Source organism: Theropithecus gelada, chromosome 9 (genome assembly GCF_003255815.1).
Source record: "Theropithecus gelada isolate Dixy chromosome 9, Tgel_1.0, whole genome shotgun sequence".
In the NCBI taxonomy this organism is placed as follows: domain Eukaryota; kingdom Metazoa; phylum Chordata; class Mammalia; order Primates; family Cercopithecidae; genus Theropithecus; species Theropithecus gelada.
Genome location: NC_037677.1, coordinates 120,295,913 through 120,323,010, shown reverse-complemented (window position 1 = coordinate 120,323,010; position 27,098 = coordinate 120,295,913). Strand labels below are relative to the sequence as shown.

Here is a 27,098-nt window from a genome sequence, read left to right as displayed (position 1 = left end):
TCTCGTAGGAGTGACTGGGTGACATCGTATAGGGTCATGGTGAGCAATGACAGCCACACGTGGGTCACTGTTAAGAATGGATCTGGAGACATGGTGAGTCTCATCCTCCATCTAACCATGCCTTTGGTGCCTGGCTGGGTGGAGTTTTGCAAAGAGAGGCAATGTATGATCAATTCTTTGGAGATTTGTGGATTCTGTGTCAACTCAAACCTACCATGAGGGTCTGATGGACAGAGACCCCTTCCCATGCCCTGAAGCCCAGCAGCAAGTGACACACATTTATTTAGAGCTAATGTAAAATTCAGCCTTTATTTACTCCCATCAGGGAACTGCAGGGATACAGCCTCTTATTTAATTTGCAAGGTAGCCCTGGAAGTTGCATGCATGCTGGGGCCTCCTGCAGCTCTTCTTAATAGTTTCCTAACTTCATTTCGTGACCTTGGCCTTTCAGTTCCATGATTAGCTTCAGCTTAGTCCTGATCCTGTCACTCTCTTCCTCAGATTCTCAAGTGTGTATTCCTAGCATGGTATCCAATATCTTACACAGTCTGACTAGTCTGACTGTGGCCTCCTTTTTCAATCTTCTTTCTCATTCTTACCCCCTACACACAGTCCTGTGTCCTTGTACAAGTGAACCAGCTGCCCTTCTGCCGAGGAATCCAATATTTAGACTTCTGCACTCATTGTTCATTTTCTCTGGATACCCTCTCATCCCTACAGATCCAAATAGCTTTCCTTCAATGCCAATTCAAACAGCCCCTTTTCCCCAAAACTTTGCCTGGTCCTCTCCATCTTCTGAAATCCCAAAGCTCTCTAGCTGTCCCTTTGCCATGACACCGATAGATTTTTCCTACAATATATAATTACCCCCTCCCCGCATACCAACTAGATGGAGGCTTCCTGCGGGCAGGGGCCAGGCCTGATTCATTTCTTCTTTTCTCTTCAATGCCTAGCACGCATTAGGTTTTCCTCAATAAGGTCTTGTTGAATGAGTGAATTCTGACTCTTTATCTCTTGGTAATTAAGCACTAAAAGATTTTCCTTTTCTTCCTTGAGCATAAATAGATATTTGAAGGAAACAGTGAGAAGGAGATCCCTGTTCTCAACGAGCTGCCCGTCCCCATGGTGGCCCGCTACATCCGCATAAACCCAAGGTCCTGGTTTGATAATGGGAGCATCTGCATGAGAATGGAGATCCTGGGCTGCCCTCTGCCAGGTGAGTTCAACCTCCCCATCCCGTGCTTCCTGAAGGGTGGGAGTACTGATGGAAAACAGATGCCCAGCCAAGGCAAATAAAAATGAACTAAGCAGTCCAAGCACAGTAGCTCACGCCTGTAATCCCAGCATTTGGGGAGGCTAAGGAGGAAGGATCACTTGAGGCTGGAAGTTCAAGACCAGCCTGGGCCACAAAGGGAGACCCTGTCTCCACAAAAATAAAAATAAAAATTTAAGAATTACCCAGGTATGGTGGAGTAAGCCTATATTCCCTACTACTTGGGAGGCTGAGGCAGGAGGATTGCTTGAGCCTAGGAGGTTGAGGCTGCAGTAAGCTGAAATCGCACCACTGCACTCCAGCCTGGGTGATGGAGTGAGACCCTGTCTCAAAAAAATAAAAAGATAAAAAGTAATAATACACCAAGCAATTGTTTTCTTGTGTAGAAAAAAATACATGTCTGTTGTAGAATATTTAGAAAACATAGGTGAACCAAAAAGAAAATAAATAAAAATTTCCCATAAGCCCACTGGGAAGCACAGTGAACAATGGGGCTACTGAAGTCCCTTGCCAAGTGCAGTTTTGCCTACTGTGATTTTAAGACGATACATACCACTAAGAAGTGAGAAAAAAAATTATGTAGAAATTTGGGAGAACACATTTATTTGTCATTGGCAGATCCCATGACACTGGGTAGTGGCGGTGACGTACGGAGGTGGTAGAAGTTCATTCTAAACCATTGACATAGTCTTTTTCTGATGGAGTAACTGCTCTTGGAAGCCTGTGTCTTTGAGTAAATGCTTACTCAGGTAGTATTCCACTTGCCTTATTTTCACATGATGATATTTGGGGGTAACCTCAGGGTGGCTTGAAGAAAGGGGGTTTTAATTCACATGTGCCACCTGCATCTTTGGTAATGTCTTTTCTGGACAGGCTGCTCTGTCCTGGCCTTTCAGGCATTCTAAGCTCGTGCCTGGATGAAGCCTGCAGGCCGCAGCCTCTTCATCCTGAACACACATCTCCAGGGAATGTGGCTGGCCCGAGATCACCCCCTACAGGGCGTCATCACCTCATGGGGCCTATAGGAACCTTCACATTCCTATTCACCTATAGTCCATCCACACAGGCAGGCCGTGGGGACATGGGGCACAGTCGTCGCTCAACCCCCAAACTCTCCAGTGGGGCCTTCCCACCCCTGCCCAGTGTGAGGTGTGGGGCTGGCTACCTGTGGGACTCCTAGACCCTCCCAGCACTGCCTGGGGCAGGGTACCAGCTCTCAGGCTATTTCTGTAGTAACCCCCTCTCCATGAACTTACATTTCCTGTATTTTCGAAGCATACTGAAGGTCATTTAATTGTTTTTCTCTCAATCCCATAGTATTCATGATCTTGCTAGCCAACCTCAGATTTTTACAATCCAAACCTCATATTGGTGAGAAAGACAGATCTTTCTACCTAACTGCTTACCCTCACACTGGTCATATATATATATTTTTTGTTTTATATTTATGTGTACTTATTCAATTGTGCAACTTTTTTTTTATGTCATCAAAACCATTAGAGACCGTTGTCTTTGGGATGCTTCTCCTTTAGCCCACGGACAAAATGCCATGTTTTCAGTCTGCCTCAGACGGTCGGAAGTTCAGTTGTTTCTAATCACTGGATTCTGTAAACAACCCCACAGAGAACATTCTTAATTCTCTGTCCTTCTTTTGTGTGTGTCCACAATTATTTCCTGAAATTAGATTATGATGAGTAGGATTGCTGGTGTGAAGAATGTGCCCAGTTTCAAGGCAGATGCAGAGAGAATGTGGAAGGCCTGCCTGATCGTGGATGTGGGCCTCCTTCTGTGGTGGGCTGGTGCAGGAATTGCCTCAGGACCGGTCCTGGCATCCTGGACCTGCCAGGTTCTCCAGCACAGGGCGACTGTGGGCACAGGTATCTTCAGGGAGGCATTTATGGGCTCTGGCCCTCTTGATGCCAGCCCAGGAGTCTTGCTCTCCTGTTCTGCTCAGCACAGCCTTGGCCTGCTTGCTGGAAAAAGTAACCTGCGGCTTTTCTCTGCGGGTAGAAATTCATCTGTTGTTGGCAAAGGGCAAAGGGCAGCCTGTAAGAGTCTCATTAAATAAATATTTCCCTGTGAAGTTATTCTTGGTGTGTGTGTGTTTGAAGATGGGCCCTGGAGGTCCTTTAAACCCTCACAAAGTCAGGGTTACACTGTGAAATCTGAATTCATGTATGGACTCAGAATGGTTCTGTTTTCCATCCCCCAAATATTAAGGACCATTTTTTTTCTAGAAGTTATTTAGCAGTTTGCTTAGAAGGGAGCGGCTGTTCATGCGTGCTGCCTGATGGGGTCATGTCCAAGGATGGGGCTGCTCAGGGGCGCAAAACGAGTCTTGCTCATCACCCTGGTGCTAGGGAGATTCCTTTGTAAAAGTTATTGAGGCCAGGGCCAGGGATTACCCAAGGTGACCTCGTGGTTGAAATGCAGCCTCTCCAAGTCGGCACTTCCCAGGCCTCTTTCTCATGAAACATTCATTTACCTTTGCTTCTGTGTCTCTTTGTTCTGTCCCTTTCTTCCCTCACCGTCTTCCTGTGAACTCTCCGGTGGGGGCGGATGAGGGTGCTGGTGCTTTTTAAGACTCTATGCATAATGTTTCCAGAAATTTTTGAGCTGAAAAGTGAATTACCATATACCATGGTCTATTAATAGAATTTTTAAAGCTCAAAAGTAAAAGAAAATGGAGAGTTGTTGTTGAATGGGTAAAGACTGTCAGTTTTGCAAGATGAAAACATTCTGGAGATGGCTGGTGGTTTCACAGCAAGGTGTATGTACTCATCACTACTGCACTATACACTGGAAAAATGGTCAAGATGGTAACATTTATGTTATGTGTAGTTTTCCACAATTAAAAATAATTTGGCAGGGCACGGTGGCTCACGACTGTAATCCCAGCACTTTGCAAGGCTGAGGCAGGTGGATCATTTGAGGTCAGCAATTCAAAACCAGCCTGACCAACATGATGAAACCTCATCTCTACTAAAAATACAAAAATTATCCCAGCGTGGTGGTGGGCGCCTGTAATCCCAGCTACTTGGGAGGCTGAGGCACAAGAATCACCTGAGCCCGGGAGGCAAGGTCACAGTGAGCCTAGATCACACCACTGCACTCCAGCCTGGGTGACAGAGTGAGACCCTATCTCAAATACACACACATACACACACACACACACAGAGTCTTAAATAAATAAATAAAAATAATTTGATTGCTATTAATAAAAAACAGTAAAAGAAAGTCCTCTTTTCTAAGGTTGAATGGACTAGTCCATTTTGCACTGAATATCTATGCTTATCAGAACCTGGGGAGAATTCTGAAGATAAAGTTTTAACAATAAAAAAATGCGAGTTAAGAACTGTGCCAGCTGACTGGCCAGATGGTCACGGCCTTGATGGTTTTCAGAGCTTTTGCTATTGCAAACAACACTGCATTACACACTGCCTGGCTCTTGAAAGGACCAGGTGAGCTTTGCAAATGATTACCCCACTAGGCTACAGAGTTAGTACCCAGCATTGTAGGAAATGACCTTCAAGATAGGGAGGTGGCTGTGCTTGAGCCCCTGGAAATGCCCAATAGCTTCTATTATGAATGTGTGAGGCTTTGGTGTCTTTGGGGGAAGTTGTCACTCATTCTACCTCGTCTTCCTGGCCACCAGGTCTGAGCAACTGTCCTCCCTCTGCACAGCACTGAGGTGTCCAGGGTTCTTGGGTATAACTCAGAGAACCTAGTGACAGGCACAGAGATCTGTGGACAGGAGCCATTCCCTCAAGCACAGAGGAGCTGCCGAAAGGCAGTGCCTTGAAGTCAGTCCTCCAAGTTGGCCAGGAGCAGGTGACACGCTGCATTCTTCCTCCTAATATGTACATCTTCCCAGCCCATGTTCACTAGTTCATAATTATTGAAAAGCTATTTTAATTGTAAGGCCACCACCTGTCTTGCTGAGCTATGATGTTTCAGCCAGTCACCCCACCCACCATCAAGATGAACAAATTGGAGAAAGGATGGGCTGTTGCTCTGTTGGGTCACTATGGGTGCAAGACTTTGTACATAAATTGATTTGCTTTGCTCCCTTCCATTTTTGCTTGCTAAGTCTGAATACCCTCTTGTGCCAAGGAGTTGATCATTCATTTGGGCCCCAGGCCTGGGCTCTTGAAAAGATAGGAATTAGAGGGCATGAAGCAGCCATTGGCTTCCTCATTCTAGGCCTCCTTTTGCTGAGGGTGATGTCATCAGCGTCTTTTTGATGGGCATTGACGAGCTTCTTGGAGTTGCTGAGTACCAGATGAGCCCTTCTGGTTGCTGGGGCCTTAAAAAGGAAATGAGTTCACACTGCTTTCAAGGGAAGCCTGGTGGACAGAAGGGTCATGAGCTTTGGCTCAGCTCGGACCTGGGTGCAAATTCCACTTTTATTCCTCTGCAACTGTGGTCTCAGGTAGCCTGTGCAAATGTTCTATGGTTTACTTTCCTATGGAGTGGAGGGAATACCTTCACTGTAGGGGTGTGGCTGAGTCCTTCAACTTCTCTGGTCATGCTTTCATAAAACATTCAAATAAAATAACACAAATATTCCTCATAGTCCTATGGGAAATCCCAAATCTCCTCCTTCCCTAGGGATTCTGGGGACTCCGGGTTGGCTACCCACCTGTCTTCTACTGCTTGCGGGTCCCAGCTCTGCTCTGGGTTCCCTTGGGTCTTTCCTGCCAGTGGCTCTGGGTTCTAGAACAGTAGTCTCCACTGATGCCAGTTTGCATGCATGAGTATTGCAGAAGGTCTGGGGATAACAAAAGGGCAGCCCAGGCAATCAGCATTTCCCTTCCTGAGTTTTCTTGTCATCCCAGCAAGGGGAACCAATCTGTTGCTCACTGCCTTCCTCCCCGGTCTAGCCCGCTGCCCTGCCGCACTGGCGTCAGAACTGTGCTCTCCCTGGGGAGATCTTTCTTATCTGTCTCTGCTTCTCATTTCCCATCTCTGTCTCTGCTGTCCCCTGGCTTCCTTCCCTGGGGCTTCTGGGCTGGGGTGGTGGGCGGAATGTCTGGGGTTTTTTTTTGATAGAGACCTTCTTCCATCCTGGCTAGCTGGCACCTTGCCTTTCAAAACCATGAGTTCCGTGAGAAGAACTCTGCTACTCCCCTAGGAAGCAGAAGAGGCTGCTCTTGTTTTGACTGTGAGTTTCCAGCAGCCCCTCCATTCCTGATCCGGGACTCTGTGAAGACTAAATGACTGTGTCTGTAGAGTACCAGTGCATGGTTAGTGCTCAACATGCTTTATTTTTCCCAATTTCCCCTTCTTCCTCCTTGCCCTGCCCGAGATTTGGCTATTTTGTTCTGTGGCTGCCTCATTTCTGAGGTCACCAGATTCCATAGGTGGTGAGTGGATGTGAGAAGATACTTCCTCCCCATTAACCCTGTCCTGGTTTTGTTTTCTGTGCTCTCTGTGACTCGCTAATGGTGCTAAATCGTTACTTTCCCAACAACAAGAATGCCAAGGCCTCTCCCTGTGCAAAGTACTCTGGGATTTGAGTTTGAAATAACAGGTCACATGGGGAGCCACAGATTTCTCTCCTGGCCTGTCTCAAACTCTGGGCCTGGGTTCAGCTGTGCAGCAAGAAGCCCACTGCTCACTGTACAGAAGCAGCTCAGTTCGGAAGGATGGCCTCTCGCAGTGGGCATTTGTTCAGGGCTCGCCATGACTTACTGCACCAGGCTGAATAGTGTCCCCAGAATTCATGTCCCCCTCAGAACCTCCAATGTGATCTTATTTAGCAACAGGGTCCTTGCAGATATAATCAGTCAAGAGGAGGTCCCCCTAGAACCTTGTATGTGATCTTATTTAGAAACAGGGTCTTTACAAATGTTATCAATCAAGAGATCATACTGGATGAGGGTAGGCCCTTAATCCAATGACTGGTGTCCTTAAGAAGAGAAAACAGACATACAGAGGCACACAGGGAGAATGCCACGTGACATCAGAGGTGGAGATCGGAGTGATGTGGCTATAAGCCAAGGGTTGCAGACAGCCAACGGACATTGGAAGACGCAGGGAAGGATCCTCCCCTAGAGCTTTTAGAGAGACCACGGCCCTGCTGATGCCTTGAAGCTGTATCCTTCAGAACCGTGAGAGAGTCCATTTCTGCTGTTCCCAGGCTGGAGTGCAGGGGCACGATCTTGGCTCATTGCAGCCCCTGCCTCCTAGGTTCAAGCGATTCTTCTGCCTCAACCTTTCTGAGTAGCTGGGATTACAGGCATGCACCACCACACCTGGCTAATTTTGTAGTTTTTGTAGTAGAGACGGGGTTTCTCCATGTTGGTCAGGCTGGTCTCGAACTCCCAACCTCAGATGATTTACCGCCTCTGCCTCCCAAAGTGCTGGGATTACAGGCATGAGCCACCATGCCCAGTCCCCATTTCTGCTGTTTTAAGCCACCTGGAATGTGGTGTGCTTTGTTATGGCAGCCCCAGGAAACCAATACTGAGACTCAAAGATGGCACACTCTCGTGACTGTCCTCACCCCTGATGATGTGGCTTTAATTTTAACCCCCACCCCGACCTTCCATTCTCTATTCTGCCATGGTAATAGGGTGATAGCATCGCAGCTTCAGGTGGGCCCCGGTTAGAGACCTCATGTGCCCTAGAATGTGCATCTTCTTCATAACTGGCCTTTCCCAAATAACTTGACTAGAATGTCCACCCATCCATTTATTCATTTACTCACTCACTCATTCATATATTAAATATGTATGGGGTGCCTGCTGAGGCAGATGCTTGGGAATCTGAGATAAGATAGATACACTTGCTTCCCCCGTCTCTCCTGGCACGATGTGGGAGACCTGCCTGTACCTGTGAGACGCCTTTATTCCTGGTGAATCCTTCCCAGGAAGGGAAGTGGGATCGGCCCTTGCTGGCTGCAGCCTGTCCTCCCAGCAGCAGAAGGCAGCTTCCCCTTACTGTTAAATATAGTAAACTCCAAGTTTCTCTTCAAAGAACCAGTATGTCAGTATGTTCAACTCTCTTATTCTTTGTTCTCCATTTTAAAGTTTAACTTCCTGGTTCTCTTTGCCCCCTCACCCCTAGTTTCAGTAAACAACCTTTTCCACCAGTTCTAATCAGTAGTTCACATCTGTTCCCCTGGTCACCTGCTCCGTCCTGAGTCACCCCTGGTCACCTGCTCTGACCTGAATTATCCTGAGTCACCTGTTTTGTAACCACCTTTCTCGCCAAACTACTCACCACGCCACTCTGGCTCGCACCCCTGCTCTCTTTAAAAAAGACAGTTGGAATCAGCTTAGACTGTGCGATCCAACCCTAGCCAATAGGGGAGCAGCACAGCAGCAGGGGCTACCTGCATCAGGAATAAGAACCCTTTCCCCTCCCTCGTTCAGGCTGCTCTCACCATTGCTCCATCCGCACATTGCACCCCTCCACAGAAGTAAAATTGCCTTGCTGGGAAGATTCTTTGAGTGCTGGTTCTTCTTTTCGGCACCAAGGAACAAGCATTTGTCTCTAACATTACCAAGTTTAAATAAATGTGAGATTTCTCTTCGTGGTCCAGCTGCCCAATGTTGATGATCTTGGGAAACTGTTAAAACAGCCACACTCTTGAAAACTGTCTTTCCCGACAGCTTCCCTGCCAGTCAAGCTGCAAATTGGCCCGGGGCTGTCGGCACAGCAGCATCTGCCAAGGAACCAGAGGGTTTCCTGGACTTCCTCTCCTACAGTGGAGAAGCCGTGTGATGGGGACATAGGAAACAGGGTGGAAGTGAGTAAATAAGCACAGAGGATGTGCTGCCCCCTCTGAGGGGCCCTGTGGGGCGACAGGTTTGATGCTCTTGCTGACAGTGATGACCCAGGATCAGGTGAGGCTGTGCCTGGGGGTCTGCGGCTCCTGGATCTCTCTTGGCCTTGCTCTATAGGAATTACTTTGTCATCAGAGGAGTCAGTGGGGTCTGGACAAAGGTGACTGCATCAGACAGCCAGCTCTTTGTGGGAGGGGGAGGGGTTTCATGCTCAGCTCGCATGTGGAGCCAGGCCATCTGTGTTCAGGGGTTTGCTGAGCGTGTTGGGGCTCAGGGAGGTCACAAGGCCACCGTGGCAGCTGTTCCTTGGGTGGGAGGCTGGTGTTGTGCCAGGTAAAGAAAAATCGCCTGTGACCTAGCACCTCTGGTGTCCTCAGTCCTCAGAGAGCACTTAGGGGGCCAGGGATCCTTTTTTTTTTTAAAATCAAGATGAAATTCATATAATATACACTAAGGCTTTTAAAGGGTACGCTTTGGTGATATTTAGTGTATTCATAATGTTGTGCAAGCCCCAGGTCTCTCTAATTTCAAAACTTTGTCCTCACCCCCTAAAACCTCCCTGAACCTGAAACTGAACAGCAGGTTCACTGCTCTCACCGCATGCAGAGTCCAATTAACAAGAGTGAGTTCTGGTATAAAGAAAGTGGTTTATTCTGAAGCCAGTTTAGGGGAAGAGGCGTCTTGTCTTTAAATGTGCCACTTCACTTTCGGAGCACAAAGTGGGCACTTTTAAAAGGCAGGGGAGGGAACAAGCAATGGTGAAGGGTCCATGCTAGCTCTGATGCCTTCCCTACTGGTTGGTCGGGCTGGTGACTGCCGGCACCTTCATGGGCAGGCAACCTCCTGGTGCCTTCTCTACTGGTTGGTCAGGCTGGTGACTGCTGGCACCTTTATGGGCAGGCAACCTCCTGGAGGGGGAAAGTTTCATATCGGGCTTGCTTTGCTTTGTAAATCCACTTGTAACTCCCCAGACTTGTTTTGGAGCAGATAATTAAAAGAACTTGCCCTGTAGGGAGAGGCTGGTGAAGGGGGAGGTAAAAGGCTGTATCTGCATTGCTTTTTCTTTTCTTTCTTTCTTTCTTTTTTTTTTTTTTTTTTGAGATGGAGTCTTGCTCTATCACCCAGGCTGGAGTGCAGTGGCACGATCTCAGCTCACTGCAACTTCTGCCTCTGGGGTTCAAGTGATTCTCCTGCCTCAGCCTCCTGAGTAGCTAGGATCACAGGTGTGTGCCACCACTCCCAGCTAATTTTTGTATTTTTAGTGGAGACCGGGGTTTCACCATGTTGGCCAGGCTGGTCTTGAACTCCTTACCTCAGGTGATCCACCCGCCTCAGCCTCCCAGAGTGCTAGGATTACAGGCATGAGCCACCACTCTCGGCCAGTATTTGCATTTCTAAAGGGCTAAGTAGGAAGTGGGGAACTGGGGGAATAAGAAAAGAAGAGAGAGAAAAAAATAATTAAACCATCTCTTAGAAAAATGGGGGCTACAAATCCAGAGTAATCACTCCCCAGTCCTCTCTGCCATCCCCGGGTAACCTGGAATTTGCTGTCCCTGTGGGTCTGCCAGTCTGGATGGAGCATTCACAGGTATCCTGAGCCCAGGCTTCTAGGTTGCAGGTGAGCTGCTTTCCCAAAAAAGGAACCTCTTTTCCCCAGCCAAGCACCTACTCATTTCAGTCAAGGTCCCAACCAGAAAGCAGCAAACAGCAAGCACAGTAGCCCAAGAATCTTGGTCCCTTTGAAGTCCCAGTAATGGGACTTGATCTGGGATTCTTACTGTTCTTTTAAGAATAGTCCCATGTACAAATCACCTGAGGTCAGGAGTCCAAGACCAGCCTGGCCAACATGGCGAAACCCCACCTCTACGAAAAATACAAAAATTAGCTGGGCATGGTGGCGGGTGCCTGTAATCCCAGTACTCAGGAGGTTGCAGTGAGCCGAGATTGCGCCACTGCACTCCAGCCTGGGTGACAAGAGCAAAACTCCATCTCAAAAAAAAGAAAGAAAGAAAGAAAACTCATGTAGTGAGCAGGCGCTTGGTTTGGGGCTCAGGAGCCCTGAGCTGTGGCTGGCGCGGGTGCTGGTACTAGCAGAGGGTGAGATGGGTTCTGATGCTGCCAGGCCCACCTGGGGCCTCCTTCCACCTTTCCTAGATCTCCTCTTCCAATTGTGTCCCTTTTCCATCTCTGTCTGCACTGTCATCTGGTCCCCAACATGGCTCACAGCCCAGCTGCATGGGGAACTGGCTGTAGCCACCTCAGAGCCCAGGCCTCCTACCACTGACACTCAAGCCTTAGCCAGCCTCCTCTTCCTTCCTCCTCCTCTGAGGGATTGTGGCCTGAGTCTCAAACTACCACGGTGTTTTGAGCCAACTGAGGGTGTGCCTGGGAGAAACACAAGTCACAGAAGCATCTGTGGCTGTGTTTTTCAAAGAGGTTCTCAGGAGATTTAGTATTTATACATTTTCCTTACAAGAAGGGGGGCAGGTTGGCACTGAGGCAAATGATGACATCCTTGGGAGACTTCAGTGCCCAGTAAATCTACATTTGACATAAGATAGGTGAACATTTGAAGAAAAAGGGAATAGAGGAGGCAACATCTCAGGGAGGGGTGAAGGATCTTGTCTTTTTTTGGTGCTTGGGAAGATAAGCTGTGCTTGGGAAGGACCTTGTCTTTTGAGAGGACTGGTTTCTGTTTAGCCCATAGGGTAGAAAGCCTAATGACTGGCAGTGAGGAATGGGGTATAATGAGGTGTGTCCCATCTCCATCCGTTGTAGCTGTGAACTCAGCATCCAAGGTTTCTCTGGGATTCTCTTGGCCAAGAAGTGGTCCATTCAGTCAGTTGGGGGCTTACAATTTTATTTTTATTTCTCACTTCTGAACAACCTGTGGATGTGCATAGGGTCCTGGGAATGTCCAGTTGTTTGCTGTCAGGTATGGGGTGAGAGATTGAGCTGCCTGATGCCACAGAGCTTAGGCCTCGTGTTTCAGGGAAGGCAGCGGGAAGCAGGGTCTCTGTCTCTTGTTCTCTCTCACACATGTGCTTTCTGAAACAGAAGATGAAGAGGAATGCAGCCTTTGCCACACGTCCGTCTCTGTCTGCGGATGTGTGTACTCCTTCCATGAGCCTTGAGTGAGCCCCTCATGGTTGGGGGCCTTGTATCTTTCATGCTTATTTCCCCAGCATCTCACACAGTGCTGGGCATGTAGCAGTGTTCAGTGAACAATAGGATGAAGTCAGTAAAAGCTTTTTGCTTCAAGATTAAAGCTACACCTGCATAAATCAATGGGCATTGGCCAAATGTAGGTCATATCTAGCCTAAGATGGGATCATGAGATTGCTTTCTCATATACCGTGGTCATTAAGACAGCAAAATAACAGGCCAATCAATTAATAATTAAATTTTTAACTAGAAAACATCTACAGGCATGCATCTGCCGAGTCAGAGCTGTGATCCTTAAAAAGCTAAAGTGATTTAAGCCACGTAATTAAGTTGTCACAGGGAAGGAGATACCAAGCCAAAGTTGCTTGAGCTGGTTGGAGGGGGTGACCAACCGACCCAGGCTGCCAGGGACTGAGGGGTTCCAACGACATGATGCTTCCTGTTTAAAACCAGGACAGTCCTGGGAAAAACCGGGACAAGTTGGTTGCTTTGTTGTTAGGCCACATGTCAGGGTCCCACGTGCTACAGGTTGGGGAAGCGACAGATGAAATAGAGTGTGTTCAGAGGAGGGAACTGGGGCAGTGAGAGCCATGGAAATCATCGTGAGGGCTGTGCAGGGAATAGGGATGTTTAGACAGGAACAGAGACAACTCAGGGGAAAATAGGCTACATTTCCTCCAAATCTGTAGGATCATCATGTTACTGATGGAGGGTGTCTAGGTTCTTGGTGTCTTGAATAAAGAATTGGACAAAATACATAAACAAAGCAAGGAAAGAATGAAGCAACAAAAGCAGAGATATATTGAAAATGAAAATGAAAGTACGCACCACAGGGTGGGGGCGGGCCTGAGCGTGGGGGTCAAGAGCCCCATTACAGAATTTTCTAGAGGTTTCCACTGGTCACTTCGTGTACACCCTATGTAAATGAAGAGGATGAAGTAAAGTTACAGAGTCATTTACTTGGTGTATGCCCTCTGTAAATAGAAAGGATATTTCCTGTCATAGCTGAAGTGTTTCCAATTGATTTAGTTCTAGGAAGTCAGCATGAATCGGCCTTATGTTTTCTTCTTCCAGGCCCTATTCTCCTGCCTCCATCGTACATGAAAGGGAGAGGCTTAGTCATCCTAGCTGAAGAGGAATGAATTAAGATCAGCAGGTAGAATTCAGCTTGATAAAGGAGGACCTTCCTAGCAATTAGGGCTGAAAATAGCGCAAGAGGCTGCTTCGTGAGCGAGTGAGCTCTTAGTCTCCGGAGGGCTCCCATGAATTTACATCAGGGATATCTGAGAATAGATTATTGAAAGGAGGTGAAAGGTAGTCCAGGTGATCGAAGGATTTATTTTATGACCATGTCTGAGGAGTAAGAAATGACTGAGATGAGGGTGACCAGAAGGCCCTACAGGGCAGCGGACATTTGTGCTGGTCTCAGAGGAATCAAAAGAAAACCACAGGAGGACTCGGGGGTGAGGAGGCAGAGATGTTTAGGGCAGGTAGTAGCTTCCTAGGGCTGGTATAACCAGGTGCCCCAAACTGGTGGCTTAGAATAACTTATCCTGCCACAGTTCTGGAGGCCAGAAGCCGAGAGCGAAGTGTTGACAGGGCTGGTTCCTTCTGGGGCTGTCAGGGAGAGTCTGCTCCAGGCCTCTCTCAGAGCTGTAGGTGGTTTGATGTCAGCCTTTGACATCCCTCGGCTTCTAAGTGCATCACCACAGCCTCTGCCTTCACTCACCTGGCGTTCCCCCCGTGTGTGTCCGTATTCAAATCTCCCTATCAGATGAGGAGTCACCTAATGACTTTACTTGAACTCAAAAGCCTTAGTAAAAACCCCATCTCCAAGCAAGGTCACACTCTCAAGCACTGGGGGTGAGGACTCCAACATAGCTTTTCTTTGGTTGGGGGAGCACAATTCAGCCCATAATAGGGCAGGATTAGTAGACCAATTTGGACAGAGCAGAATGCTTGAGTAGTTTAATAAGGGAAGTAAGGTTGGAAAGAGCATTTCAGGCTCCACTCCTGGAGTCTGTCCATCCCTGTAACTAAGGTGTTGCAGACAAATCAGCTGGTTTTCCATACACAGGAGGTACAGAAGTAACCACAGGAAGGGATCAAAGCTCCCTCTGTGAGGATAAAGCCCCCATAGACTGGATCAGCCTGAATTTCTGTTTCAAAGGTCAGAAGTCCTACTCAACTTAGGTTAAGAAAAATGTAAAGAAATTCGGGCTCACATAAGCGAAAATTCCAGGGGCAGGTCTGACTTTGGCTTCAGGCAAGAATAGATCTAACATTTCAGGGCCTTCGTGTGGAGGTCGGGGCTCCCCCTGTCACTAACTTGCAGACTGGCAGGTTGGCCACAAACACCTCCCACTCACATCCTACCCTCCGAGGGCTCCAGCAGAAGAGACTGTGCTCCTGCAAGCTCTGTGAGAAAACTCATCTGATTGGTCTGGCTTGGGTCCTGGGATCATCTCTGAGCCAGTGCCCAGCTGAAGGAAGGAAGTGTGTTCCTGAGTCGCAGGCTCACACTTGCATATCTGAAGCACCTGGAATAGATTCCCCACATGAGTGTTACTGGAAAAGGGTCCCAATTCAGACCCCAAGAGAGGGTTCCTGGGCCTCACGCAAGAAAGAATTCGAGATGAATCCATAGAGTAAAGTGAAAGCAAGTTTATTAAGAAAGTAAAGAAAGAAAGAATGGCTACTTCATAGGCAGAACAGCAGCATGGGCCACTCAGCTGCTTCTATTTATTGTTACTTCTTGATTACACGCTAAACAAGGGATGGGTTATTAATGAGTTTTCTGGGAAAGAGGGAGCAATTCCTGGAACTGAGGGTCCATCCATTTTTAGACCATATAGGGTAACTTCCTGATCTTGCCATAGCATCTGTAAGCTGTCATGGAGCTGGTGGGAGTGCCTTTAGCATGCTAATACATTATAATTAGCGTATAATGAGCACTGAGGACCACCAGAGGTCACTCTTGTTGCCATCTTGGTTTTGATGGGTTTTCCTGACTTCTTTACTGCAACCGGTTTTATATAAGCGGGGTCTTTATGACCTGTTCCTTGTGCCAGCCTCCTATCTCGTCCTGTGACTTAGAATGCCTAACTTACTGGGAATGCAGCCCAGCAGGTCTCAGCCTCATTTTCCGCAGCTCCTATTCAAGATGGAGTCGCTCTGGTTCAAACAACTCTGACAGGAGGAAGGGCTTCTCTTGTCCACAGAAGGAAGCGGGCGATAGCTGGCTTAGATGACTCACTGGCTCTGTCTATCGACTCTGGGCTCGATCCTCACTCATCGCTTACCTAAGTGCTGGGCTCCTAATAGGGAGGGTCTCAATAAAACTTTGCCCAATCAGAATAAATGGACAAGTAAGGGAGTATTTGTTCAAAATGTGGGTGACTGGAAGTTGTGAAGTTCTGAGACAGTTCAGGAAAAGGTACCCATACCTTTCAGAAGCCCGATTAGCCTTGAGGAAGGAAGAATGTTGCCAAACACAGAGCTCTTTTGTATTTAGGGCTCTCAGTTTTTCTTCAATCCTTTTTGAGAACCTTGAAGGCATAATTTGTGTTTCAAAACAAAAGGGACTTTAAAGTCCTTTGAAAAGACGCCCCCCCCCACCCCCCACCGAGGTTTCGGGCGTGTTGAATAGCTCTTAGATAACAGCCTGCTAATAAGTTAGGTGTAAATGAATGCAAAATACATGTTTTACCTTTGCTTTGAAACTGGCAGGTTTGGAAATCAAGGGGAAGGCAGCTTGCCTGGGGCGTGGTCAGCCTCCACTCCCAAAAGGAAAGGGCTTGAGAAATAAATCACTGAGGCGTCTGGCTAAGCCTGAATGGCTTTGCTTTCTTGTCTGGACAAAATGCCAGTTGTACTCCCACGTTATTTCCCTTCCCATAACAGTTATTTGTTTGTAATCGCATGACTGGAAAACCATTTGTGAATATTAAAGCTGTATTTTCAGTGCTTGAGTCTATATGTGATTTTTAACTTATTGCAAGTGGCCTCTGTTCTCAAGGGTGAAGCCAGTCTTTAAGTGAACCTTGATCAGTTTGGGTATGGTGCTTGTGACCTGTGGCTGTGGGGATGCAGGCACAGGGCTGGCTCAGTTGATGGCAGATGTATGTAACACGTGCTGAGTATTCTCAAACTGTGAATGTCTACAGAGCCAGCTGGGATCCTGTTGCAGTGTGGTTTCTAATTCAGTAGATCAGGGCTGGATCTAGCGAACAGCCAATGCTACTGGTCTGTGGACCACAGTTGTTGGCACAGATCTGGCCTCGCTGCTCCACATACCACAGAGTGCTCATCCCCCCACTGCCCTCACTGCCTCTAGAGTGGCCCCGGGAGCCACTGGGTTAAACAGACAGCTGCATGGCTCCCACATTGCTGACACGGTTTCTAGGGCTGCGGGTTCTCTGCATTGGAGGGAGCGCTGAACAGAGCAGGAAATGCACCACATTTCCAGTGTCATCTTCCTGACGGAGATGTCACCAGGCTGGCTGGGGGACCTCAAGGCAGATGGAGTGATCCGTTCACGGCTGCCCTCCTTCTTGCTCTTGCTCCTCCCTGTCCTATCCTCTCTTCTCTGTGTTCTTGGGTTTTGTAATTATATAAACCATACACACTTATAGGAATGCAGAGAGGGAGTCAATTTATATGGAAGGGAATCAAGTGAAGAGCAGACATGGCCTCCCTGACCCCTGAATCCCAGTCCCCAAAGGTCAGCTCTGTTAACACATTCTGATTATATCCGCTAGGGTGCTTCAGCTCCCACAGCAGAAACCCCAGTTCCCACTGGCTTAGCTGCAAAGAGGGGTCTTTATCTTGTCCAAAGTTGGGCTCTGGGGTTGGTTGATTTAGTTGTTCTTAGTGTTACTGGAGTTCTCTGACTTCTACTGTGGGTCATCTACACCACGGAAGTCATCCTGAGGCTAGTTCTTCTTGAGGTCAGATGGCCATAGTAGCAAGTGGGCAGCGTGCTTCTGCATTCTTACTGCTGGGGAGAGATTGTTACTCAATCCTCCTCTGTGTCAATCAAGTCCTTCCCTTCAATCTGGATCAATGACAGTGGCCAGTAGATGCTGTGTTCTGACTGGCCAGTCATGTTGGAGCCCTGGAGCTGGGGACTTGAGATCTTCCTAGAAGTGGGAAAAGGGGATTCCCAAACATCGGGCTTTTTTAGGAAGGAAGGAAGGGGAATGAATACTGGGTAAGGGGCTTATAGGGTCCACATCCTTCCAGAAGTCTCCAGGCATATGTGTGGAGTCTTGATATTCATTCATTTATTTATGTAGTGCTGACAGCTTGCTGGGTGCATAGATTTGTCCCATCTATGCTAACAATAAACCATTGAGAGAGGTACCATTCTTTTTCTTGTTCGTGGGTAAAAAACCAAGTCAAACACTGTGCAAGTAACTTGCCCACTTACATACTCATATGGCATGTAAGTAGAAGAGCGGCGATTTGAACCCAGGTATTCTGGCTCCACACTCTTAACCACTGGGTAATTCGGACTCCTAAGTTGCTTCCTGTAGTTTGGTTTTCTCATCTCTGAACCAACCTTAGAAGCTAGAGATTGGACTGCACTGTCCCTGCAGTCCCCATGTGTCTCTAACAGAGATGCCATGGGAGATAGAAGGATGGGAGTGAATTCAAAATCATGTTTCTGTCCCTAGATCCTAATAACTATTATCACCGCCGGAACGAGATGACCACCACCGATGACTTGGATTTTAAACACCACAACTATAAGGAAATGCGCCAGGTAAGACCCAGATCACAAAGCCTCATGCCAGGAACTCGTCAAAAAAAGCAACATATTATGTGTCCATAAGCGCTTAAATTTTTTTTTCCAGAAGTTGATGATTAGGGATCTGAATGATCATTTGATGTGCTGAAGACACATTAAATGCTTGTCGTTTCAAGATTTGGGGTTCAGGTGACCAGAGGAAGGCTTCCTGGCTGGCAGATTGTTGAAACACAATTTGAATCCAGGTTCTTCTCAGTTAATACTGTAGATCTTAAGAATTATTGTGGTTTTGAGTGCTATTTAAGGATGTTGGTCAGATGCAGAGTTGAAGAAGAAAAAGGATCTAGGATAACACGATAATAATAGCGGAAAATATTCACATAGGACCAACTTATGTACATGACCGTGTTCAGTCCTAATAACTCTAGAAGGGTAGGGACTGTGGTTATTGTTATTTGCAGATGGGAAAACAGCACTGAGAGACTATAGCACTACCCCTTATTCAGATTCTCAGAGTTTCAATCTTGGTTGCATATTGGAATCACCTGGGGAAATCTGTAAAGCTAGTGATCATTGAGCCCCATCTCAGGCCAGTTAAAGTAGAATCCTTAGGAGACAGGAGCCTGGGGATCCAGATTTTTAAATCCTCTTTTTGTGATTCTGCTGTCCAGCCAGGTTTCAGAACTACTGGTTGATAGCTTCATAGCTCTTAGTATTGTTAGAAAGAAAAGACAATCCCAGATGAGATTTTTCCCCAGATTTAATTATAGAAACCCAATAGTTCTGAGATTTTGACAGCATTTGCATATTGAGTGCACAAGGGGGAAGGGACAGGGTGTTTATTAGGACAAGCTAAAAAGGCAGTACCTACGCTAAGTGCGGTGCCTATGAATTCCTGTGCTGCGCCCACCCCCAGCAGGTGCTAGAAAGCATGGGGAGGAGCTGGCAAATGAGAAATCCTTAGAGAGCTAAGAATCTGAAGAGACAGAACATGCAGAAATGTCCTTCTGAATACATTTACAGAACAAGGATCCACCAAGGGCAAATTAACATGGCTCAAAGGGAGGACTTGTAGGTGCTAAGGGAGGGGAGCAGCCATCCAGTACAAATGTAGATGTTTCTGAGGTCAGAGTAATTAAGTGGAGCTCCAATCCCATGGAATGAACAAGCCTGGTTTGTCTTGATGTAATCTAACTTGAGATACTCACACAGCTTCCAGACACCTGTCAGCACAGACTTAGAGGTGGGATGTGCTAAGAAATCTTCTTGCTGTCTTGCTCTTCAGAAATCAAGATAATGTGTTTGGACTTGAGGGCTGTGAATCATCCCTGCTGCTCTACATTTTTGGGGTATTTATATGGCTCTGCTCGCCATTCCATTTTATGGAGCACTGATGTGTTAACTCCGCTGTGCTCACTGGACGTCTCAGCACAGCTTCTTGAGCTCAGAAATGAGACAGATATCAACTCAGTGCAATTAATGTCAAAAGCAATAAATCTAAATGCATTTAAAATGAGTGACTTGCACAGAGACTTTAGGTAGCTGTTATCTGTAAATAGTTGTCTTGCGTGGAGACTTGGGGCTCTTTTCTCACAAGGAGAGCAAGCGGAGTATGCTTCATTACCCTAGGCAACTCTGATCACTACTGGAGCCAAGAGGGACCTTTGGATAATCAGTGCAGCCCCCTCAGGTGACACTGGAAGACCCCTGTGAGATCCCACAGCTCAGCAGTTATCAACTAGAGACTGTCCGGGAGAGCACCCATCAATCCTGAAGAGTCTTCAAGCCAGAAATGATTTGCCATTTGGATTCCTGGCTCCTGGGGATGGGAAAGAAGTCAACGTTTTGAGCAATTTCCCCATATGGAGTCTGCTAGGTTACTGCAGAAATCTTTCTCCCTCAGGAAAAACTTGTTCATTTTTCCTACTATTGAAAGAGACATTTACAACAAACCAAAAAAATGAGAAACAGAAGCAGGAAGCAAGAAGTGAAAATAGAAAACCTTATTGCATTGTACGAGGAAGATAATGAGGGGACATGTGACTCTTTTGTGCAGACAGCACTGACTTGCAAGGCACAGTTCCAGGCAGAGGGGAGCTGCAGGTGGTTGGGTGGAGAAAGGAGGAGGAGAGGAAGGAGAAAGTCCTGACATTGACACTATAAGGCGGAGAAAGGGAATTGTTCCAAGAAAATACGGAGGACCTTCATAGCGTATGTTGCAATTTATTCTTGCTTAGTTGCTGGTTTACATGTACATTGCCTGTCTCCCTCACTTGGGGCAATGAGGGAAGAGACCCTGTCATTTTACCATCCATAGTGTGCACTTGATCAAGGTGTGTATTTGAGGTCCTTACAGTCATGGGGGATGTGAGAGAGAAGGGAGCCATCTGCTTGGCCTTGGTTTGGGAGGCTTTGGTTGCAAAAGGGGTCAGCTGTCATCCAACGTGCATGGCTGGCACTGCCAGGCAGGGGTGGAGGGAGGGTGCTCTGAGTAGAGAGGACAGCAAGAGTGAAGGCATGAGGTCAGAGCCGACAGGTGTGTTCTGTGACAATTTGCAGGTAGCTGGGAGGAGGCTGGTCCTGAGTGCCAGGAGAGGCTTTTATCCTGACGTGGGGGTCTGTGGAGGTTCTTTAGGTGCACAGAGCTGTCTTTCTGGAAGTTGTATGGAGGGCTGGCCCCTGGGCCTGAAGAAGGTTGAGAAGAGAGGCATTTCTGAGGCAGGCTGCCCAGTGGAGGTCACCTATTGGAGTGAGTTGGGGAGAGAGAGGGGACTGGTGTGCTTCTGTGGAGAAAAGGAAGAAGTGATTTTGAGGATAAGGTTAATGACCTTCTTTGGTTTGGTCACAGTGTTGTCAGGTCCCAAACGCCCAGGAAGTACTGGCTGACGGCCCATATGTAGACAATATGATGTGGATAGAAAAAAGTAACATAGGCAGACATGGGCTGGAAGGCAGCCATCTAATGACATTGATTTCCAGGGCACCTAAGGATGGCTTGGGGACATCAGGCTGTGGGGACCATGGCTGACCCACCCACTTGTACCACGCTCAACCTGACCCTGTGGGGACAGGAAGCCAGGGCAGAGCAGCAAGCCTGCACATTCAGATACACCCAACTCCTTTCCTTCCCTCTTCCCTTCTTCTGGAATTTCTTTTCCATTGGGCAAGGTGCGGTGCCTGTTTCTCAGGCAAATGAGGAAAGATGGCAGAAGAGAACTTTCCTCTTCCCTACTCTCCTCTTTAAAAAACAAACAAACAAACAAACAAACAAAACAAAACTTGCATTCACTGGATAAACAACATTGTGTCAGCATCAAATGCAAACCAAAAGCCTAAAGACAAATCCTCCACGAACCCACTACTCTAAAAAAAAAGGCAGTTTTCATTTTCTCCCCATTTCCATGTGGTGTTTGAACTTCTGTATTCACAGAATTCCTACGGTTTTGATGAGAGGATAGTTACATCTTGGCCCTGTGTTTCTCAGCAAATATTGGATCATTAGCCATTTTCCATGCTGTCTTCATAATTGTGATTGTGAGGTTGCAGAATGTTCTGGTGAGTGGATGCATCATACTTTTCTCAGCTTCTTTCCTGCTGTGGAACATTTGGATATCTCCCAATTCATAACTTTTCATGAATACAGACAAAGTATGAAACATGCCACAAGTGTCAGTGTGCATAACATTTTACCATCTTTATGAAAAATTTCCCTCTGATATTTTGCCAGAAATTGAGGCTCTTGATTCTCTCTCCTTCAGTAGAGAGTGAAGCAGCAGAACCTGGGATTCAGTAGACACCAGGATGCAAAGTTTATTTCTATCTCAGAGTTGGGAAAACAGAGTCTTGAAGAGACCAAGAGTCTTGCAAACCCTGGTACTTTCTAAGATGATATTTCTCAACATTCTTTTTCATTAATACCCACCTAGGGAAAGTTTTTAGACTTCTTTTCTTTTCTTAATTATCCTCCCCGCATTATATTAAATATTAAGAAATAGGATTTTGCTAGATAGGGTTGAGCTTTGGGGGAACACAAAGCATTGTAATACCTAAGACTTTTTTAGCCACAATTTTCAGCCCCTTGGGGTGATGTCATCCCTTTTGAGAATACATGCTCTAAGGTCATGGTGAAAATTCTATTCCTTACTCTGACTGAAATCATCAAGATCCAAACATTTACCACAAAGACCCAAACTCCAAAAAACCATCTTTGACCCCTCTCAAGAATAACTGTATTCCCTTACAAGAATTAATTGTGTTTAAATGGGAAACGTCATTCCTGGGGATGTTCATGGTTGCCTTGCTGAGAAAAGCAGAGTGGGCCACCACCCAGGTCTTTGATGGTGCTGGTAGCCACTGGAGAGATGCTTCCTGGCATTGCAGAGGGCCACTGTGCAGAGAGAATTGTAAAGAAACTTCACTGAGAAGATTTTTCAAAGGCCCATGGTCTTATGTGGGAAAGATGCTTATGATACCGTGGCACAGTGGCATGCACTTTGTTAACCAATACTGTGCCTTCGGTGGGAAAGTGTGGCTGCTATAAAAGTACAGTGACAGTGGGTAGAATATAAGGAGGTGATTCTGATGACTCATGGCCCAAGCATCTCCCCATGCCATAGCTAAGTGTGCATCTCAAGGGAAGATGATGCACATCTTCTTCCAGTGTCAAGGTCGTGATCACTAGTACTGACAGCACATTTCTCCTGCAGCTAATTGGAAGGGGGTGGGGTAACAGTGAAGGAAGCCAGCCTGGGCTGAATGCTTGCATTCATTGCCTAGTTCGTGATGAGCCACCTGGCTTTATGTCCATAGAGCTAGTCACTGATCTGAATGTAAGACAGTGAATTGCCTGCCAGATGGGATTTGCTAAGGTCAATGCTGTTGGCTGAGAATGACTGCATCAGCAAGGACTAGTACATGGGGTCTCAAAGGAGATGGCAAGTATGCTGTGGCCATCAGAATGGTCACAGTGTGCAGCAAATAAAATAAGCAGCAGGGATGCACTGGTTCTCATTTCTCTACTACACCTTCATGGACAGATAGGGGTGTGGGAAGAGCCCTGAGATGCCAAAGTCCTGGCTTCTTCTGCTCCCAGCTGGATGACCCAGGGTAAATTATTCGATGGCTTTCTGGGCCTTAGTCTCCAAGTCTGTAGAATGGGAAAAATCTTCTCTGCCTTCTCTACTTTACCCGCCAGTCATGATGATAAGACTTAGAAGAGAAATGGAGCGTATTCTTACTGTTCTTGTTAACACAATTGGTGATGTGATTACTGTGTCTTTTATTAAAACATGATGCTATTCATATGTGGCCCCCTGCTGTCCCTGCAGTGTCTGTCTTCATGGTGATGACTGTAGAAGCTACATGTCCTTTGCATGTTGCTTCTCCATTTATGATAGGTTTCTGTTATAGAGTCTTTCTGTTAAGAGTCTTTGTAGCCAGCTTTCTCTCAGCTAAATATTGTGACACAAAGTGAGTTATCATAAAGGGAAGCCTGTTTTAACCCCTGGAGCAGTAAGAGAGTTAGACCCTGAATTCCAAGTCAAGGCTGCACCTGTCACCTCTCATAGGCATGTCATAAAAGCCAAGCTATAGCAGCAGTAAATCTTCCCACTCCTTTAGAAACGCTTCTTGATGCTCATTAAACCACTCTTCCCAGTCATTACAGAATGTTGTGTTATGAAAGGCATATGAAGCACACAGTCATATAACTCCAACGTATCATAAATTTTACATAATACCAATTTTCCAGTTCTAATAGATTTCAACCCACCATAAAATTTGCAACAGATTTGTTTATCTACACTTTACAAGGACATTTTATGGATAATTCGGTTGATCCGATTTTTTGGCAGCTTGCTAGAAAGCATTCAGGGCCACACCGCCCCACTGTGGGCTATGCCCTTCCTCTGTCCTGTTCCAGCTCAGCTTTCAGAAGGCCACGGGCCTCCCTAATGGGCACCTGCCCACCGGCCACCCTGACCAGGATGGCCTTCCTGTGTGTTTCTGCAGCACCTGGGCTTCCTTCCTGGTCTTTAACACACTGTCATGAAACTGTCCCTGGAGCCCTCTGGCCCCTACTGCATGGTCTGGTGCCTGGCTCAATGAAGAGATGCCCTTTGAATCAGATCTTCTTTCACTTGGGTATTGATAAACAAATTTAGCCTAGCAAATCACAGCTACTTGCAGTGAACTCACAGGTACTCGTTCAGTGACACGAGGCAAGACAACCTCTAGGCAGAGGGTGTCTCTGGCCTTTGACCGTTAGGGTAGCCTTTTCTCCTATGACTTGCAGAGCCCTTGGTACCTCCTTTGGCCCCTGGTCTCATTTTCCCAGACCTCAGCTATCAGTGTGATGAGCTGACTAAAAAGGCAAAATTCAGAAAACAGCATGTATTTATTTCACTTCCTTGCTGAAGCCTGCTTTTCCTACCGTTTAACCCCATGATTCCTGTTGTCATGGTGACCCGGTGCTCTCCTTACTTGGTGGCAATGAACTGGGTCATTGCATGCCTCTTATTGGCTGTGTGCTGCAAGCTCCAGGAGGGAAGGAGCAGTGTGTATTTGCTCAACCCAACAATGTAGATGCTCATTAAATTATGAGAAAAAGTTGATATTAAGATATATTTATTTGGTCAGGCATAAAAGATAAAAGGCTGAGTCTGTCTCCTCAATGATCTGCAGTGTAGTGAGTGGGCAATAAGAAAACAGGAAATCATAGTTAAAAAGTAATAACCACCACTGAGGGAGGTGAGAACCACAACCAGGGAGGTGAGAACCACAACAAAGGAAGTGATAACCACAACCAGGGGAGTGATAACCATGATGAGGGACCTGATGACCACAATGAGAGAGATAAAACCACAACCAGGGAGGCGATAGCCACAACCAGGGAAGTGATAGCCACAACCAGGAAGGTGATAACCACAACCAGGGAGCTGATAACCACAATGAGGGAGGTGGTGACCACAATAAGAGTGATAAGAACCATAACCAGAGAGGTGATAACCACAATCAGGGTAATGATAACCATGACCAGGGGAGTGATGACCACAAAAAAGGAGGTGATGAGCACAATAAGGGAAGTGATAGCCATGACCAGGGAGGTGATGACCACAACCCAGGAGGTGATAACCTCACCCAGGGGAGTGATAACCATGATCAGGAAGGTAACAACCACACCCAGGGAGGTGATAACTACACCCAGGGGAGTGATAACCAGAACAAGGCAGGTGCTGATCACAACCAGAGAGGTGATAACCACACCCAGGGAGGTGATAACCGCAACCAGGGAGGTGATGACCACAACCAGGGAGGTGAGAACCACAACAGTGAAGGTGAGAACCACAACCAGGGTGGTGATAGCTATAGCAATGGAGGTGATAACCACAACCAGGGAGGTGATAGCTATAATCAGGGAAGATGTCACCGTAACCAGAGAGGTGATAATCACAACCAAGTATGTGATAGCCACAACCAGGGAGGTGATAGTCACAACTAAGGAAGGTGTATTACTTCATTCTCATGCTGCTATGGAGAAATACCTGAGACTGGGTAATTTATAAATAAAATAATTTTAATTGACTCAGAGATCTGCATGACTGGGAAGGTCTCAGGAAACTTACAATAATGGCTGAAGGCACCTCTTCACAGGGCAGCAGGAGAAAGAATGAATGCCAAGTGAAGGGGGAAGCCCCTTATGAAACCATCAGATGTTGTGAGAACTCACGATCAGAAGAACAGCATGAGGGAAACCACCCCCATGATTCAATTACCTCCCACCTGGTCCCTTTCATGACATGTGGGGATTACGGGAACTACAATTCAAGATGAGTTTTGGGTGGGAACACAGCCAAACCCTATCAGCAAGTATCTCAGTCCATTCATGCTAAAATACTGTAACCTGAGTAGCTTATAAATAACATAAATCTATTCAGAGTTCTAGAGGCGGGAAAGTCCAAGATCAAGGTACTGGAAGATCTAGGGTCTGGTGAGGGCTCACTTTCTGGTTCACAGGGCCATCGTTGTGCTGCATTCTCACATGGCAGATGAGCAAACAAGCTTCTTTGGGCCTCTTTCATAAGGACACTAATCACCTCCGAGAGGGTCCAGCTCTTCATGCATTGGGGATTAGGTTTCAGCCTATGGATTTTGGGGGACATAAACATTTGGAGGATAACAGGAAGTGATAGCCACAACCAAGCGGAAAGCATGGGACGGGATGGGGGCAATGGCCAGGAGTTTCTTCCTAGGCGGGTGATGGTAGAGCAGGTGCTGGAAGGAAAGTAGGCATTATCTAGGGCAGAGGGATATAAGGAGAGTGTTCTGGGTAGAGGCGATAGCAGCTGGGGTGTGCAGAATGTGGATGCACTTGGGAGGCTGCGGAGGAAAGCAAGAGGTTTCCATCTTCTTGGGAGCTCTGTCCTTTTAGTGCGTAGTCATCAATGCTTAGAGTTTTGGATTCACTTTGTTTTTCAGTTGATGAAAGTTGTGAATGAAATGTGTCCCAATATCACCAGAATTTACAACATTGGAAAAAGCCACCAGGGCCTGAAGCTGTATGCTGTGGAGATCTCCGATCACCCTGGGGAGCACGAAGTCGGTGAGAAGGGCCCCTCTGGGATGCTTGGCCCCTTCATCTTTGGTACCCATGTAAACAGTTAGGAGATTGTTCACCCTATGAGAAGATTCATGCCACAGGGCATCAGCTGTCCACACCCCTGCTATCTCATGTAGACAGATTCTGCACATGTTGGCTCTGTGAACCACTCATCTTATGATATGGACTGTAGAATTATTTACACTGGAAATACCCATCTTCTCTCCAAAGGGAGCATATTTCATTCTCTGTCATCCACCTCTGAGACCAACCACAACAGCCAAAGAAGAAAGTGGCTGAGGTGGGCAGGACAGAACTTCTTCCTCCTTCAGGATTCCCTGATCGTTAATGGCTCATATTAGAGGAGCTTCTCCCGCTTTTAAAAAAAATTCAATTCTATTTTTAGATATTTCCTGTTTTCAGCCATTTCCCATTCAGTCACTCCCCAGCCTGCACCTCTATAGGTCAGAAGGGCTTCTCTGTTTTTCTTTTTGGTAAATCTGGGAGTTCTTTAGAAAT

The 27,098-nt window shown here is 46.9% G+C and overlaps 1 protein-coding gene across 1 annotated transcript in view; it reads left to right on the top strand.

The window, feature by feature from the left end:
• Positions 1–27,098, top strand: part of CPXM2 (carboxypeptidase X, M14 family member 2) — a 145,291-nt gene that overhangs the window by 92,380 nt on the left and 25,813 nt on the right. The window contains exons 5-8 of the mRNA XM_025397641.1: positions 9–93; positions 1,066–1,216; positions 17,910–17,998; positions 26,459–26,582. Of these exons, the coding sequence (XP_025253426.1) occupies positions 9–93; positions 1,066–1,216; positions 17,910–17,998; positions 26,459–26,582 (449 nt within the window). The remainder of the gene's footprint in view (positions 1–8; positions 94–1,065; positions 1,217–17,909; positions 17,999–26,458; positions 26,583–27,098) is intronic.